Source organism: Panthera pardus, unplaced genomic scaffold (genome assembly GCF_024362965.1).
Source record: "Panthera pardus isolate Hobbes unplaced genomic scaffold, ASM2436296v1 HiC_scaffold_8, whole genome shotgun sequence".
NCBI classification, from domain to species: Eukaryota; Metazoa; Chordata; class Mammalia; order Carnivora; family Felidae; genus Panthera; species Panthera pardus.
In genome coordinates this window covers 13,822,923-13,835,187 of record NW_026527013.1, presented here as the reverse complement: position 1 = coordinate 13,835,187, position 12,265 = coordinate 13,822,923, and the positions used below count along the sequence as shown (strand labels likewise).

At 54.0% G+C, this 12,265-nt stretch overlaps 1 protein-coding gene and 1 non-coding gene across 4 annotated transcripts; one reads left to right on the top strand and one right to left on the bottom strand.

The window, feature by feature from the left end:
- Positions 1-7,198: 7,198 nt before the first annotated feature.
- Positions 7,199-11,342, top strand: LRRC25 (leucine rich repeat containing 25). Of its 3 annotated transcripts, none has more exons than XM_019416374.2 (3): positions 7,199-7,313; positions 7,854-8,684; positions 10,904-11,342. In XM_019416374.2, exons 2-3 carry the CDS (start codon positions 7,901-7,903, stop codon positions 10,936-10,938), a joined length of 819 nt encoding a protein of 272 aa, XP_019271919.2. In that variant the 5' UTR covers positions 7,199-7,313; positions 7,854-7,900; the 3' UTR covers positions 10,939-11,342. The 3 variants fall into 3 exon arrangements, with proteins under 3 accessions (XP_019271919.2, XP_019271918.2, XP_053754436.1); XM_019416373.2 differs by having other exon boundaries at positions 7,206-7,313; positions 7,892-8,684; XM_053898461.1 differs by having other exon boundaries at positions 7,206-7,313; positions 7,892-8,688.
- LOC109247621 (uncharacterized) lies at positions 7,309-9,483 on the bottom strand. The gene is made up of 3 exons (XR_008420664.1): positions 9,145-9,483; positions 8,443-8,807; positions 7,309-7,759 (listed from the first exon to the last, which is right to left on the bottom strand). It is a non-coding gene; the product is annotated as an uncharacterized LOC109247621 (transcript).
- Positions 11,343-12,265: the final 923 nt, after the last annotated feature.

The window sequence follows — 12,265 nt, the reverse complement described above, 5'->3', positions numbered from 1 at the left end:
CGAGCTACCTCCAGTGCCTTCCGTGGGCTCCAGTGCCCATAAATTAAGTGCCTGTTCCTTCTCGTTGCATTTGAACTCCAGGGCCAAACCAATCGTAAGGAATTGGTGGGCTCAGCCCGGATCAGATCATCCCTGGAAGATTCGCCCAGCAGCCTCGTTCCCATGTTATAGACTAGAATAGGGCTCTCTGAGCCCAGATAGCTACTAAAAAAAGTCACACGGGTGACGCAGAGGCAGCACCTCACCCACTGGCATGCCTGCCCTGCCTGGGTCTGGGATACTCACTCTGAGAAACTGGAGGCATTCTGTGGAAACTTCAGGCCTGGGGGGAGGAGCAGGGAAGAGAGGAATGAAGGAGGGAAGAGCCTGTAGCAGGTACAGAGAAAGTTCCACAGATAAAATTGAGGCTCAGTACAGGGAAGCAACTTACCTGAAGACACACAGCAGAGAGTGGAGAACCAGGTATCTCTTTGGGCAGTAAAGCGGAGGGGTCTCCCCCCCCCCCCCCCCATTTGGGAGTCCATCACTTAATAATAACACTGGGGAATGGATGCTTGCTAAGCACCAGAAGCTGGGTACTTTGTGTCCACGGTCCTGTTGTATGCATCCAGCTCATCCCCACCCCAGGGCCTTTGCATGGCAGTGCTCTCTGCCTGGGATGCCTTGCCCCCAGCCCTTCCCCATGGCCTGCTACTCTTCATCCTTAAGGCCTCAGCTCCCACATGTCTTCTCAGAGAGGCCCTCCAACCTGGGTCACATTGCCCCGTTGGGATTTTCCTGAAAACCTTGTTTTTGCACGTTGATTTCCCACATTTTCAGTAATCCATGAGTTCCACGAGGGCAGGGAGTTTGAATGTTTTGCTCAGTGCTTAGAACGAGTCTTGGCACACAGCAGGAGCTCAATAAATACCTGCTGCCACACACATGAATTAAAAATGATCATTGTCCCCTCTGCGCTGGGATCTGAGGCCTTCAGTGTCCTCAGTGGTCTTAGCCTGATTGTGACACAGACCACCATTACCATCCTCCCTGGCCAGGGTGGAGTCCAGGGTTCAAAAGGGCCAGGGACCAATTTTCTGCCTCTGCCCAGGCCACCGAGGACTTACAATCCCAAGTATGGCCACACGAGGGCAGCAGAGACTCGCAGCACCAGCTCCTAAGGGTCTTCCCCCCCACCCCCACCCCTTCCCTCCCTCAAGCCTCACCTTGGTGCACCTTTGGGACAGCACTTGAGATCTCAAGCTTCAGGCTTGGAACGTAGTCAGCTTCTCTTGACCTTGCCCATGCCCCCAAGTCGGCTTCCAGATATATATTTATATATTTATGTGTTGAATTATTTCACAGCAAAAAAAAGAAGAAGAAAAATACAGAAAAAAATCACCCGGTTCCTCCACCCCACCCCCCAAAACTTCCCATTTTGAACTCTGCCCTGCATATCTTTTTTTTCCCCCTCACTTTATTTTCTCCAGAGGTCTTTCACCAACTTTTCCAAGCCATGAACCAAACCCCTCTACACTCTGTTTAACTTTTTCTCCACTGCACTCCTACTTCCTAATCATTGCACCTTCCCCACTGGAATATCAGCTCCTCGAGGAAGGGCAGGAGTTTTGCTGCATTCAGGAGGCACTCAGTAAATATTTGCGGGATGAATGTAATCTTCGCAAAAAATTAAACAATTAGGGGCGTCTGGCTGGTTCAGTCGGTACAGCATTCCACTCGTGATCTCAGAGTGTGGGTTCGAGCCTCACGTTGGGGGTAGCGGTTACTTAAAAATAAAATCTTTAAAAAGAAAAAGAAAAGAAAACCTAACAAATAAAACGAAATACGCTCCTTAGCCCACAGCCCCAGGCAATCGCTATCATGAACTCAAGTTCAAATCCATGCATCCAGGAGTGACCTGGAGACCTGCAGACCCCGCCAGGTAGACGTACGCGAATGCATCTTGTGTTTGAGCACCGTGCAGCCTCATGGTCAACAACACGGATTCTCGGCTGACCCTCAGTTGCTCTTGAGCCTTGGGCAAGCTACTCAAACACACCATGCCTCAGTTTCCCTGTCTGTAAAATGGAGCAGGGGTCTTTTCAGTTCCTATGAAGCGTAATGACAGTTCCTATCTCGAGGGGCTATCGTGAAGATTGCATCCTTTTTTTTTTTTTTTTTTTTAAGTAATCTCTACACCCAATGTGGGGCTTGAACTCATGACCCCAAGGTCAAGAGTCAACATGCTCTACTGAGTCAGCCAGGTGTCCCAATCACTCCACCTATCTTAATTTGGGGTCCCTAAGAAGCAGGTTCTAAGAACAGAATTCAAGAGCATGGACTGTTTGGGTGGTCATTCCGAGAAGCCCTGGTCGAGGAAGAGACAGAGGTCAAGGTGAGGAGAGAGAAGGAGCCCTTCAGGGGGTACCAACCAGGGGGTTCCCAGGGGCTGGTTTCCCAGGGGGCCCTCGGGGACACAGCCCAGAGCGTGCCTCAGAGATGTCCTAAGTGAGGTAGGAGGAATCTGAGGCATTTATAATCAACGCTCCTCCCTCTGTGGCGGAGGGCTATTCCCAGGGGAGCCCTGTGGCCCAGCAGCTTGGCCTCCCGCAGCCTCCCACAGCCAGACCAAACTTGGCTCTCGCAGGTGGAACGTGCTTGCTGACCGCAGCTGCCTCAGCGATATATTTTTGTTTGCCCCCCACCACCCACCTCACCCCCCCCTTACAACAGCATTCACTGACTTCTAAAATTTCACCGTAACCAACATGGCCACGTGACTTCAGACTCGGTCTTTCTACTCATTCAAAATCAAGCTATACCTTCTGATTCAATCTTTGTCCATTCGATGGACCATCAATGACCCCCTCCCCCTCCCCCGTGGGACACTCAGCCAAGTGTCCCCGGTGCCGTAGGCATGCTCGTGTTCACACCTGCTTCTCAGCCCTTCACAGCCCCCCTCTAGGGTGGTTTTCGCTGTCCTTGTTTTACCCGAGAGGAAGCCGAGGCATAGACAGATTAAGGTACTGGCCTTGGGTCACACAGCGGTGAAGTGGCCAAGGAGACCTCAGTCATCGCTTGCTGGATTAACGCCTGGTCCGCGGCCGCCCACATCTACCCACAGTCCGGGCTTGCCCCTAAGTCAGCTTTGCTGCCCCAGTGCAGCCTCTGCTTATCACACCTGCCTCTCTGGTCCTGACCTGCTGGCTCCAGAGCCCCTCAGACACCTCAAGATCCAGGCCTCTAGATGGCCTCTGCTGCTGGGTTGGGCTGCCTGGCACCCTGCCCTCCACCCTCCCCCAGGTGAGACTGGATCTTCGGAGCAGCCAGACCCGGAGGGAACGGGGGGGAAGTCTGGTGTTCAAAGGCTGCACTTTGAATACATGGAGATTGGAAATGGTAGGACAGGGGTTAGGGCAAGAGATCTGGGGGCCTGGACCCCAGGGGTGGAGAGGGGGGCAGATTCTGGATAAGTGTGAGAACCCAGGAGCAGGACGGGAGGTAGATAATGGGAGAGGGCAAACCCTTGATCCCACTTCAGCTCCCAGTCTCGGAAATATTGGGGGCAGGGCCCAGGCCGAGGCCTTACCCAGCATAGGTGGGTACATGGGGGTCAGAGGATGTCGGGCAAATATGGCTAAATTGTGGGGGCCACACATTGGTGGCCCTGGGTCTGGGTTTACCCCCAGGGAACTCTGTGTATCTATCTTTGTCTTTAGTGGAGGGTCCTTTGAATTTTTCTGACTATTGTTGGGGGTGTCTGAAGGTCTCTAAAGGTCTCTGGGCATCCCTGGGGTCTTGGGGATGTCTGAGTTTCTCTGGGTATCTCTGGAAGTTTCTGTGGGTCTCTAGGTGTCCTTGAGTGTCTCTGGAATCTCTCTGTCTTGGGCTATCTGTGAGGGCCTATAGGTATTTCTGGGGTCTTGGGGATTCTGTGTTGTTTTAGGTATCTCTGGGGGTTTCTGAAGGTCTCTAGGTGTCTCTAAGGATCTCTGGAAGTCTCTGTGCTGAGAGACTGGCCCCGCGTGGGACTCAGACCTGTTTCAGACTCAATCTTGGGACATGTCAGCCTGGAAGGAGAGGGAGTGTGGAGATGTACCCTCTGGAAGCTTCTGGTCCCCCTCAGGCCGTGGAGCCAGAGCTGCCCTGCTCCCCATAGCCTGGCCATGACCTTCTGGGGCTGCAGCAAGCAGGTCCAGACCCCAAGTCCCCCAGGCCCCAGACCTGTCAAACCCCTGCCATGCTCCAGAACCCAGGACCTCCCCAAATGCCAGGAACCTCCAGACTCCTAAGCCCCAGGACCTAGGCCTCCCAAACTCCAGACCCCTCTAAATGTTCCAGACTCCAGGACCCCCAGGTCCCCCTGACCCACCTCCAGAACCCACTATCCCAGGCCCCACGCCTGATCCTCCCCCCCCAACATCCCCAGCCCTTGTGTCTGGCACTTCCTCATTTTCTCATTTCCTCCTATTCTAAGAGGACTTAGCCCTTAGGAGACATCCACCCCCACCCAGGCCCGAAGCTGGCTGGTGCCCCTCTGTCCCTCTTATCCCCAAAGCCAGCGTGTCTTACATGTGTTTGCTGGCTGATTTCTGTGTTTTGCATGAAAAACCTACGTGGTGAATTTCTCCCTCCCATCTGCCCGCTGCTTCGAGGTAACCATGGGTATTTGTTTTCCGTGTTTCATCCTCGGTTTCTTTGGAAGAACGAAACGAAATCTAGAAGTTTACTTTTTTGGCTTTTTTCAGTTAGTGCTTTCTCTTGGAGACATCTGCTCTCACCTAGGTCTGCTCCCACCCCCTCCACCCCTCCCCAGACCTTTGCCACAGTCTGTTCCATCCCCTGGATGCCCTTCTCCCACCTCCTTACTCAATAAGTCCCCCTCATCCTTCTCCCTAAGGCCTCGGCACACAGTAGGAGCTTAATAAAGGTTCGTGGGAAAAATAAATGAGTCTTTGCTTCTCAGTTCATAGAGACCCGTCATTTTGTTTCTATGACTCTGTGGCACCCCCCCCCCTCCAGGATGGATAAATCATTATTCATCTAACCAATCCCTTAGATTGCTTCCTTTTTTTCTCCCCCCCCCCCCATATAAGAACATTGAGATGAATCATCCATAACCGTGTCATTTCTTGGCCCTCCCTCTTTTTTAAAATTGTTCAAAACACACAACATAAAATTGGCCATTTTCACCGTCTTAGCGTGAACAATTGCGTGAGTTTTTTGTACATTGACAAAGTGTTTTGTGAGCACCACCTACCTCTAGCTCCAGAACATTTCCATTGCCCCAAATGGAAACCCCATCCCCCCCCCCGCTTCGCCGCCCCACCCTCACCCCAGCCCCCTGGCGACCACCAATCTGCTTTCTGTCCCTAGGGATTTGCCTGGTCCGGACGTCTGGTATCAATGGAGTCATAGGCTCTGTGGGCTTTTGTGACTGGCTTCTTTCACTCACCCTGATGTTTTCAAGGTTCATCCCTGACCAATGGAGCGTCAGCGCTTCACCGCTTTTTGGGGCTGAGTAACATTCCGCTGTCTGGAGGCACCACGTTTCGTTTATCCACTCATCAGTTAGTTCATGCCTCTGCTGCCCTTGTCACTTTGTCAACATGAAACATTCAGGACAGTCCCAGCAGCGGATGCTGGGGCAGCAGGCACGAGTGTTTGGAACTCCCGTGGCCTCGGCCGGTCAGTGTGCCTTCCACTGGGACAGCACCACATGTGATCCTGAAGCGTGGCACGGGCTTCCCTGTTTTCCCATAGCCCGGCCAGCACAGAACATCGGCACACTTCTGAATCTTTGCCAGTCTCATAGGGGAAAACAAACGACGCCTCAGAGTTGCGATGTGCAATTTTCCTGTTAGGAAAAAGTACCTTTGGGTGCGTTGGAACGACAATTTCCAGCTCTTTCTAAAAGTCTCGGTTCAAAACCTTTTGGCCATCCCTCTGAGTCTGAAGAGGGGAAGGGGCAGAGTTTGAGGAGAGGGGGAAGCATGGGGGAGTGGGGTTCAGCTTCTCACCGTCAAGAAGGCTCTCAGAATTTATCCCATTTTACAGATGTGGAAACTGAGGCACAGGGGGGTTAAGATTGCACAGTGAGTCAGGGTCTGGAAGGGAGTTGAACTGGGTCTGCCTGACGCTAGGACCCCAGGGAGGCGGAAACCCTCTCCTAGCCCACCCTCCTTCATCTACTCTTGTCACTACGCTTTGGGTCTGACTCAGGTACCTGTCTCCTTCTGGAACGCTGGTCTCCTGCCCAGGTTCCCCACCTCCAGACAGCAGGCTCGCTCACTCTGGAGGAATCTTTGGACACAGCACTCCTCCACTGCTCACCACATCTTCCTTGGCTCCCCACGGCCCTGGGAATAACGCCCCACTCCTCAGCCTGGCTTCTGAGGCCGGCACTGCCCACCGCCTGCCCACACCACCACTTCCTCCTCTTAGCCTGTCCATCTAGCCACTCCACTCCTAAATGCACAGTCCCAGCCCACCATGCTTTCTCAAGCTGCAGGGCCTCCACGCTGCATTCGTTTCTGCCAGCTACTGTGACTCAACTCACCCCCAAGTCCTGAAATCAACATCTCCTCTCCCAGGGAGCCCTCCTCACAGCCCCCTCCACGGTGGAGGCATCACTGTACAGGAGCAGGAGCTCTGAGTCTGCCGGGGAGGCTAGCAGCTGGGAGAGTCAAAGGCAGGTTTTAGGAATTCTTGGCAAAACTCTACTCACGTGTTGAAGCCCCAATTCTAATGCTCCCTCCTCTAGGAACCCTTACCGGACTCTGTCCCTCCCTCTGACCCTGACCCGACTCCACTGGACTGGGTGTGTCTGTGGCTAGCTCTGTTCTCTCCAAAGACTGGGTTGCTCCACCAGAACCTGGCCATAGCCGAGGCCTATGGGAAGTCCAGCATGGGTGATTGTTGAATGAATATGTGAATGCGTGGCTTGGGCGGCAACCGAGTTGAGACCAGGAAGCGAGATGATGAGATAGCAGTCATTCGGGGTGTTAATGGGGGACACGTAGTCACTGGGTTCCAGCAAGAGAGAAGCAGATCGCCCCTCCCCCTCCCGTGAGAATCCTGGGCCTGAGGTCTTGCAGGGGGGGGGGGGCGTGTCTCTGTGTCTTCATTCTTCCCCTCAGCCTTGCACCCGGACACCAGTTCCTCTTCCCCTGAGTCTCTGGGTGCGGATCCTGAGGAGCGCCCGGGACCAGAGCGAATCCGCAGAGGGTGCTGACCGCTTGGGCCCTCGCGTGCAGGTCAGCCACCACGCAGCCGTCCCGCGCCAGAGCCTTCCAGCACCGCCGAGGCAAAAGCGTGGCGGTGGGACCACAAAGGTAGGACGGAGGCGCTAGAACTGGGGTCCGAGAAGGGGCCTCAAACCAAATTGTAGGGGGTTCCTTTCAGCAGCCCCACCCCAGATCAGCCCAAGACTCCCAACACTTCGCAGTTCCGGAAGAAACAATTAGTTGGGCCAGGGGCGGGCCGTTTCCGGGGCAACCGCTTATTTTGCATATGGTCCCGTCTTGGCCAATGAGGGCGCCCGAAATATTCGGGGTGGGGAGGGGAGGGACGGGAAACTTAACCCGAAGGGGCTCCACGGGGAGAAGGGGAGGGGCTGATTGGGTCGGGTCTCCTCCTCGCCTTCCAAGACCTTTGGGCCCTGGAATTACGTACCCGTTTCCCAGAGGGGGCGACTGGGGCCAGACAGAGGCTAGAGCCGACCAGAGGGGAGGCACACTAGAGGCTGCGTGTAATCATTTCCGAAGGAGCCTGAGTCACTCTGAAATAAGAATAATATTAATATTAACATTGACATTAATATTAACATTGACATTAATATTAATACACAGGCAGTGAGGGTGAAGTGTCCACAGGCTAAGGTCGGGGATTGGATTCTGGTGTCTCTGCCTAGGTTGCTTGGATGGGGGGCGCCCTGGTGTGGATGCTGTTGTTGCCGCTGCTGCTGCAGGATCCCGGCAGCCAAGGATTGTCATGCAACGTGTCCTCGTGGGACGTGGACTGGACCACAGAGTTCACAGCCACATGCCTGAATTTCAGCGGCCAAGGCCTGAGCCTGCCCCGGAACCAGTCTCTGCAGGCCAGGAACGTGGTCCTTCTTGACCTGTCTGGGAATGGTCTTCAAGAGCTACCACTGCCCTTCTTTGCCCTCCTGGGAAAGCTGGAGGTTCTAGATGTGACAAACAACCCACTGGACCGAGTGGACAGGGCACTGGCCATGCGCTGTAAACTTGACCTGAAGGCTGACTGCAGCTGTGTCCTAGAATCCTGGCACCAGGTCAGACGGGACAACTGCTCTGGCCAGCTGCCTCTGCTGTGCCTGGACACAGCTACTGGTGCCTGGCACAATATCTCTACCTTCCTGGAGGTTGGCTGCCCCCCTGGCCTGTCCTTGATGACCATCGGGGCACTGGTGGCTGGTTGTAGCCTGCTCCTTGGGCTCACCATTGCTGGCCTGGTGCTGGCCTGGAGACTTCGGGGACGCTGGATGGTCAGCAGCCACGACCTGGACAAAACATGGGCTGCTCAGGATGGTTCCAGGTCTGGCTTGGGCAAGCAGCCGAGGTACAGTAGCCGAGGCCTCAGCCCTAAGCCCCCAGAGGCTGTCCTGCCCAGACCCTCCACACCCGACTATGAGAATGTGTTCGTGGGCCAGCCAGCTACCAGGCACCAGTGGCCGAACAGGGGTGAGTGACTCACATCTGCCTGCACACTCTGGAGGCAGACGGCCGATTCAAATCCCGCACTGCCTCTTGTAGGCTGTGTGATCTTGGGCAAGTAGTTTCACCTCAGGGCCTCAGTTTTCTCATCTGTAAAATGGGGATAATAACAGCCCCCACCTCATGGAGATGGGACAAGAATTGAGTTCCTGTATCTGAGGCACGTTTCCCCCTTCGTGACCTGCAAACCCAGTTTCTGGCTATCAAGGATGGGGAGAGAGGAAGCGCGTGCTGAGGCAGAGTAGGGGCTTTGCAGTAGCAGTCAGTGGCCTGGGCTCAGTTCCTGTGTGACCCAAGGGCTGTCTCTGAACCTCTGTTTCAGTCTCTGTAAAATGGGGACAGCTCCCCTTTCCCCATCTGCCTTTGGCACATGAGATGCTAAGAAAGCTGTGTCCCTCTCCCCCCCCCCCCCCCAAAGCCCTGTCACCTTCAGATTTGGCTGGACTTAGATGGGTTCAACTTTTCCAGGTTGGCTGAGGGAATGAGGGAATTTCGGGCGGCAGCACAGCAGGGGCAAAGACCTGGAGGTGGAAGAGAATAGAGAATCTTCCGTGAATCGGTTTTGCGAAAAGCAAGACATCAGAGCGGAGGCTGGAGGGGGCTGGGAGAACCCCAGCAGGAGTGGAACAGGATCATGGATGGGTTTGGGCAAGGGAATCCACAAAGTGGGGAGGCTGCTGGAAGCTGCTGGTGAGAAATGAGAGAACATGCAAAGCAGATGCAAATTTGGCTCAAAAGCAGAAGTGGTCTGTGGTGGGGAGCTGAAAGGCACTGGACTCCATAAGGCAGCTCATGTTCTGATACTCGCTCTGCCTCACTGTCAGCAAAATCTCAGGGCCAGTCTCCGCCAAAAACATTGTGATGCAATCCAAATGATATTGGATGTGTCATTCCACCCTACGTTTTAGTTGTACAGGCGGAGGCTTGGGGAGACAGGGGGATGACTTGCCCAAGGTCACACAGTGAGTCCAAAGCAGGGGCAGGAAACAAATCCTGGCTCTGAGTCCTGTCTATCCCACATAAGCATTTATGTAATTTGAGGGATTCATTCTTTTTTTTTTTTTAAGCTTATTTATTTGTTTTGAAAGAGAGAGAGCAAGCAGGGTAGAGGCAGAGAGAGAGAGAGAGGAGAGAGAGAATGCCAAGCAGGATCAACCCTGACAGCCCAGAGTCCAATGCAGGGCTTGAACCCACGAACCATGAGATCATGATCTGAGCCGAAACTGAGAGTTGGATGCTTAACTGACTAAGCCACCCCAGCGCCCCTGGAGTGATTCATTGTAAAGCATGAATGACTGATAGACACAACTTGCCCAAAATAGCCTTTGTTACAAGACGTAACAAGGAAATATCCCCCAGGGGCATCTGGGCGGCTCAGTAGGTTGAGCTTCAGACTTCGCCTCAGGTCATCATCTCATGGTTTATGAGTTCGAGTCCCGCATCGAGCTCTGTGCTGACAGCTGGGAGCCTGGAGCCTGCTTCGGATTCTATGTCTCCCTCTCTCTCTCTGCACCTCCCCCGCCTGTATGCATGCACACACACTCTCTCTCCCTCTCTCAAAAATAAATAAACGTTAAAAAAAAAAGAGGTGCCCCCCCCCAACCTGGGGAAGGGTTCCAGAAGCATGTTCCAGAGGCAGGAAAGTTCTCTGCGGGTCTTGCCTACCGTAGCTAGACATTGCCAAGAAACTGCCTCCTCCTCTATGGATCTGGGACTCCGAGATTTATTTCTGTACTAAGGCCACAAAGTCAGTTGCTTCAGGAAACCTAGTGAAAACATTTCCCATGTGAAGGGGCACTGGTTTGGCTTTAGCCACTTGTGTCCATGTGGCTGGTGCAGCTGGAACTTCTGACTTTTCAAGAGGAAACTGAAGTCTAGATTTAATGTAAAAAATGAGCAATGATCTCAACTTTAAGGGGGAAGATGATTTGACCACGGGCTCGAGGTCCTTGTGCCACAGCATTACAATGCTAAATCTATGGAATCTTCCCTGAATCTCTGGCCCCCCACCTCCTTTCCTCAGAGAAACTTGAGAGGCTGGGAGAACACTGCCCTGTGCCTCAGTTTCTTCACATGTAAATACTGGGCGGGGGGGAACTCAGCTGCCCAGAACTTTCTTTGCCTCTCAAAGCTGACGTGTCTATACCCTGAGTCCTCCCTCCCCTCACATCTGTTTGTCTCCACAGGGCCCACCCATCAGAGGATAGCGACTTCTACATGAATTATGAGGGCCTCCACCGTGCCTCCCAGCCTGTCTACTGCAATCTGCGGTCGCTGGGCCGAGCCCCACTGGACGAAGAGGAGTATGTGATCCCCGGGCACTGAGTCTTTGATGCCCTGAACTCACACCTGCTGCCTTCCAGCTAACTGGGAGCATTCTGGCTCTTCCCTGGCCTCCGTTTTCCCACCTGAGGAATGGGGACAGAGAAGGACCGTCCCTAAAGCCCCAGGGAGGCTCTGTAGCTCCCTCTCCAGCCCCCGCTCTGCTTCTCACCTCCCGCAGCTGCTGGAAGGGGAGGAGAAGAGGCCCTGGTATGGGGACAGGAGGGTCAATTTGTGAATGCCATTGTCACCCTCCTGGGAGAGTGCTAGACGTGCCCAATAAATACTGTAGGGCTGACAAGGCTGCTGGCTCAGGGCGAGTGGGTTCCCTGAGGTGGGGATTTCCTTAAGCTACCCAAACCAGATCTCTGAGACTCCTGAATTGTTCCCCACCCTTGGTCTCTCCCCTCTGTCCCTCTTAGGCTGCCTTCCCGGGTACCTGATACCCAGGCTTAGCCCCCAGGGCAGCCCATACCAGCCCCAGAGGGATCATTATAACTTATGAATGGTACTGTGTTCCTCCCCTGCTCACATACCCTCCATGGATTCCCCAGGGCCCCCAGGACCTCAGCCTGGGGGTTGAGGCCTGCGTGATCCTGCCCTGTCCAGCTCACTGTCCTCTCCCGTCCCTCTGTCCTTCTGGTATAGGCCTCCTCACCACCAACTCCACCTTGCTCCTGACGTTGTCATTTGCCCATGCCATTCCTTTCGCCCAGGATGCCATCCCCTTTCACTTTGCCCCACTGTTAAATATCTTAGTACAGATGCAGAACTCTGGTCTCTGGGTGTCAGGGGGCACGGGTCCAAGTCCTGACTCTGCCATTAACAGGACCTCAGTTCCCCCATCTGTACAAGGCAATTGGAGTTAGTGTCTCTGCAGCTGTTTTAGCTTTAATATGCTGAGATATCTTAACTCACCCTTCAAGGTCAGGTTCAATGCCACTTCCTCTAAGAAGGCTTCCTTGGTTTCTTGTCAGGAACTGAGTCTCAGTGTCTTTTAAATTTTTTTTTTTAACGTTTATTTATTTTTGAGACAGAGAGAGACAGAGCATGAACGGGGGAGGGTCAGAGAGAGAGGGAGACACAGAATCTGAAACGGGCTCCAGGCTCTGAGCGGTCAGCACAGAGCCCGACGCGGGCCTCGAACTCACGGACCGTGAGATCATGACGCGAGCCGAAGTCGGCCGCTTAACCGACTGAGCCACCCAGGCGCCCCTCAGTGTCTT

Bases quoted from the DNA above. Each gene is read 5' to 3' on its own strand.
- LRRC25 (XM_053898461.1), top strand. From the start codon at position 7,901: ATGGGGGGCGCCCTGGTGTGGATGCTGTTGTTGCCGCTGCTGCTGCAG. The intron at 8,689-10,903 runs GTGACTCACATC...TTGTCTCCACAG, and splicing joins CAGTGGCCGAACAGGGGTGA to GGCCCACCCATCAGAGGATA.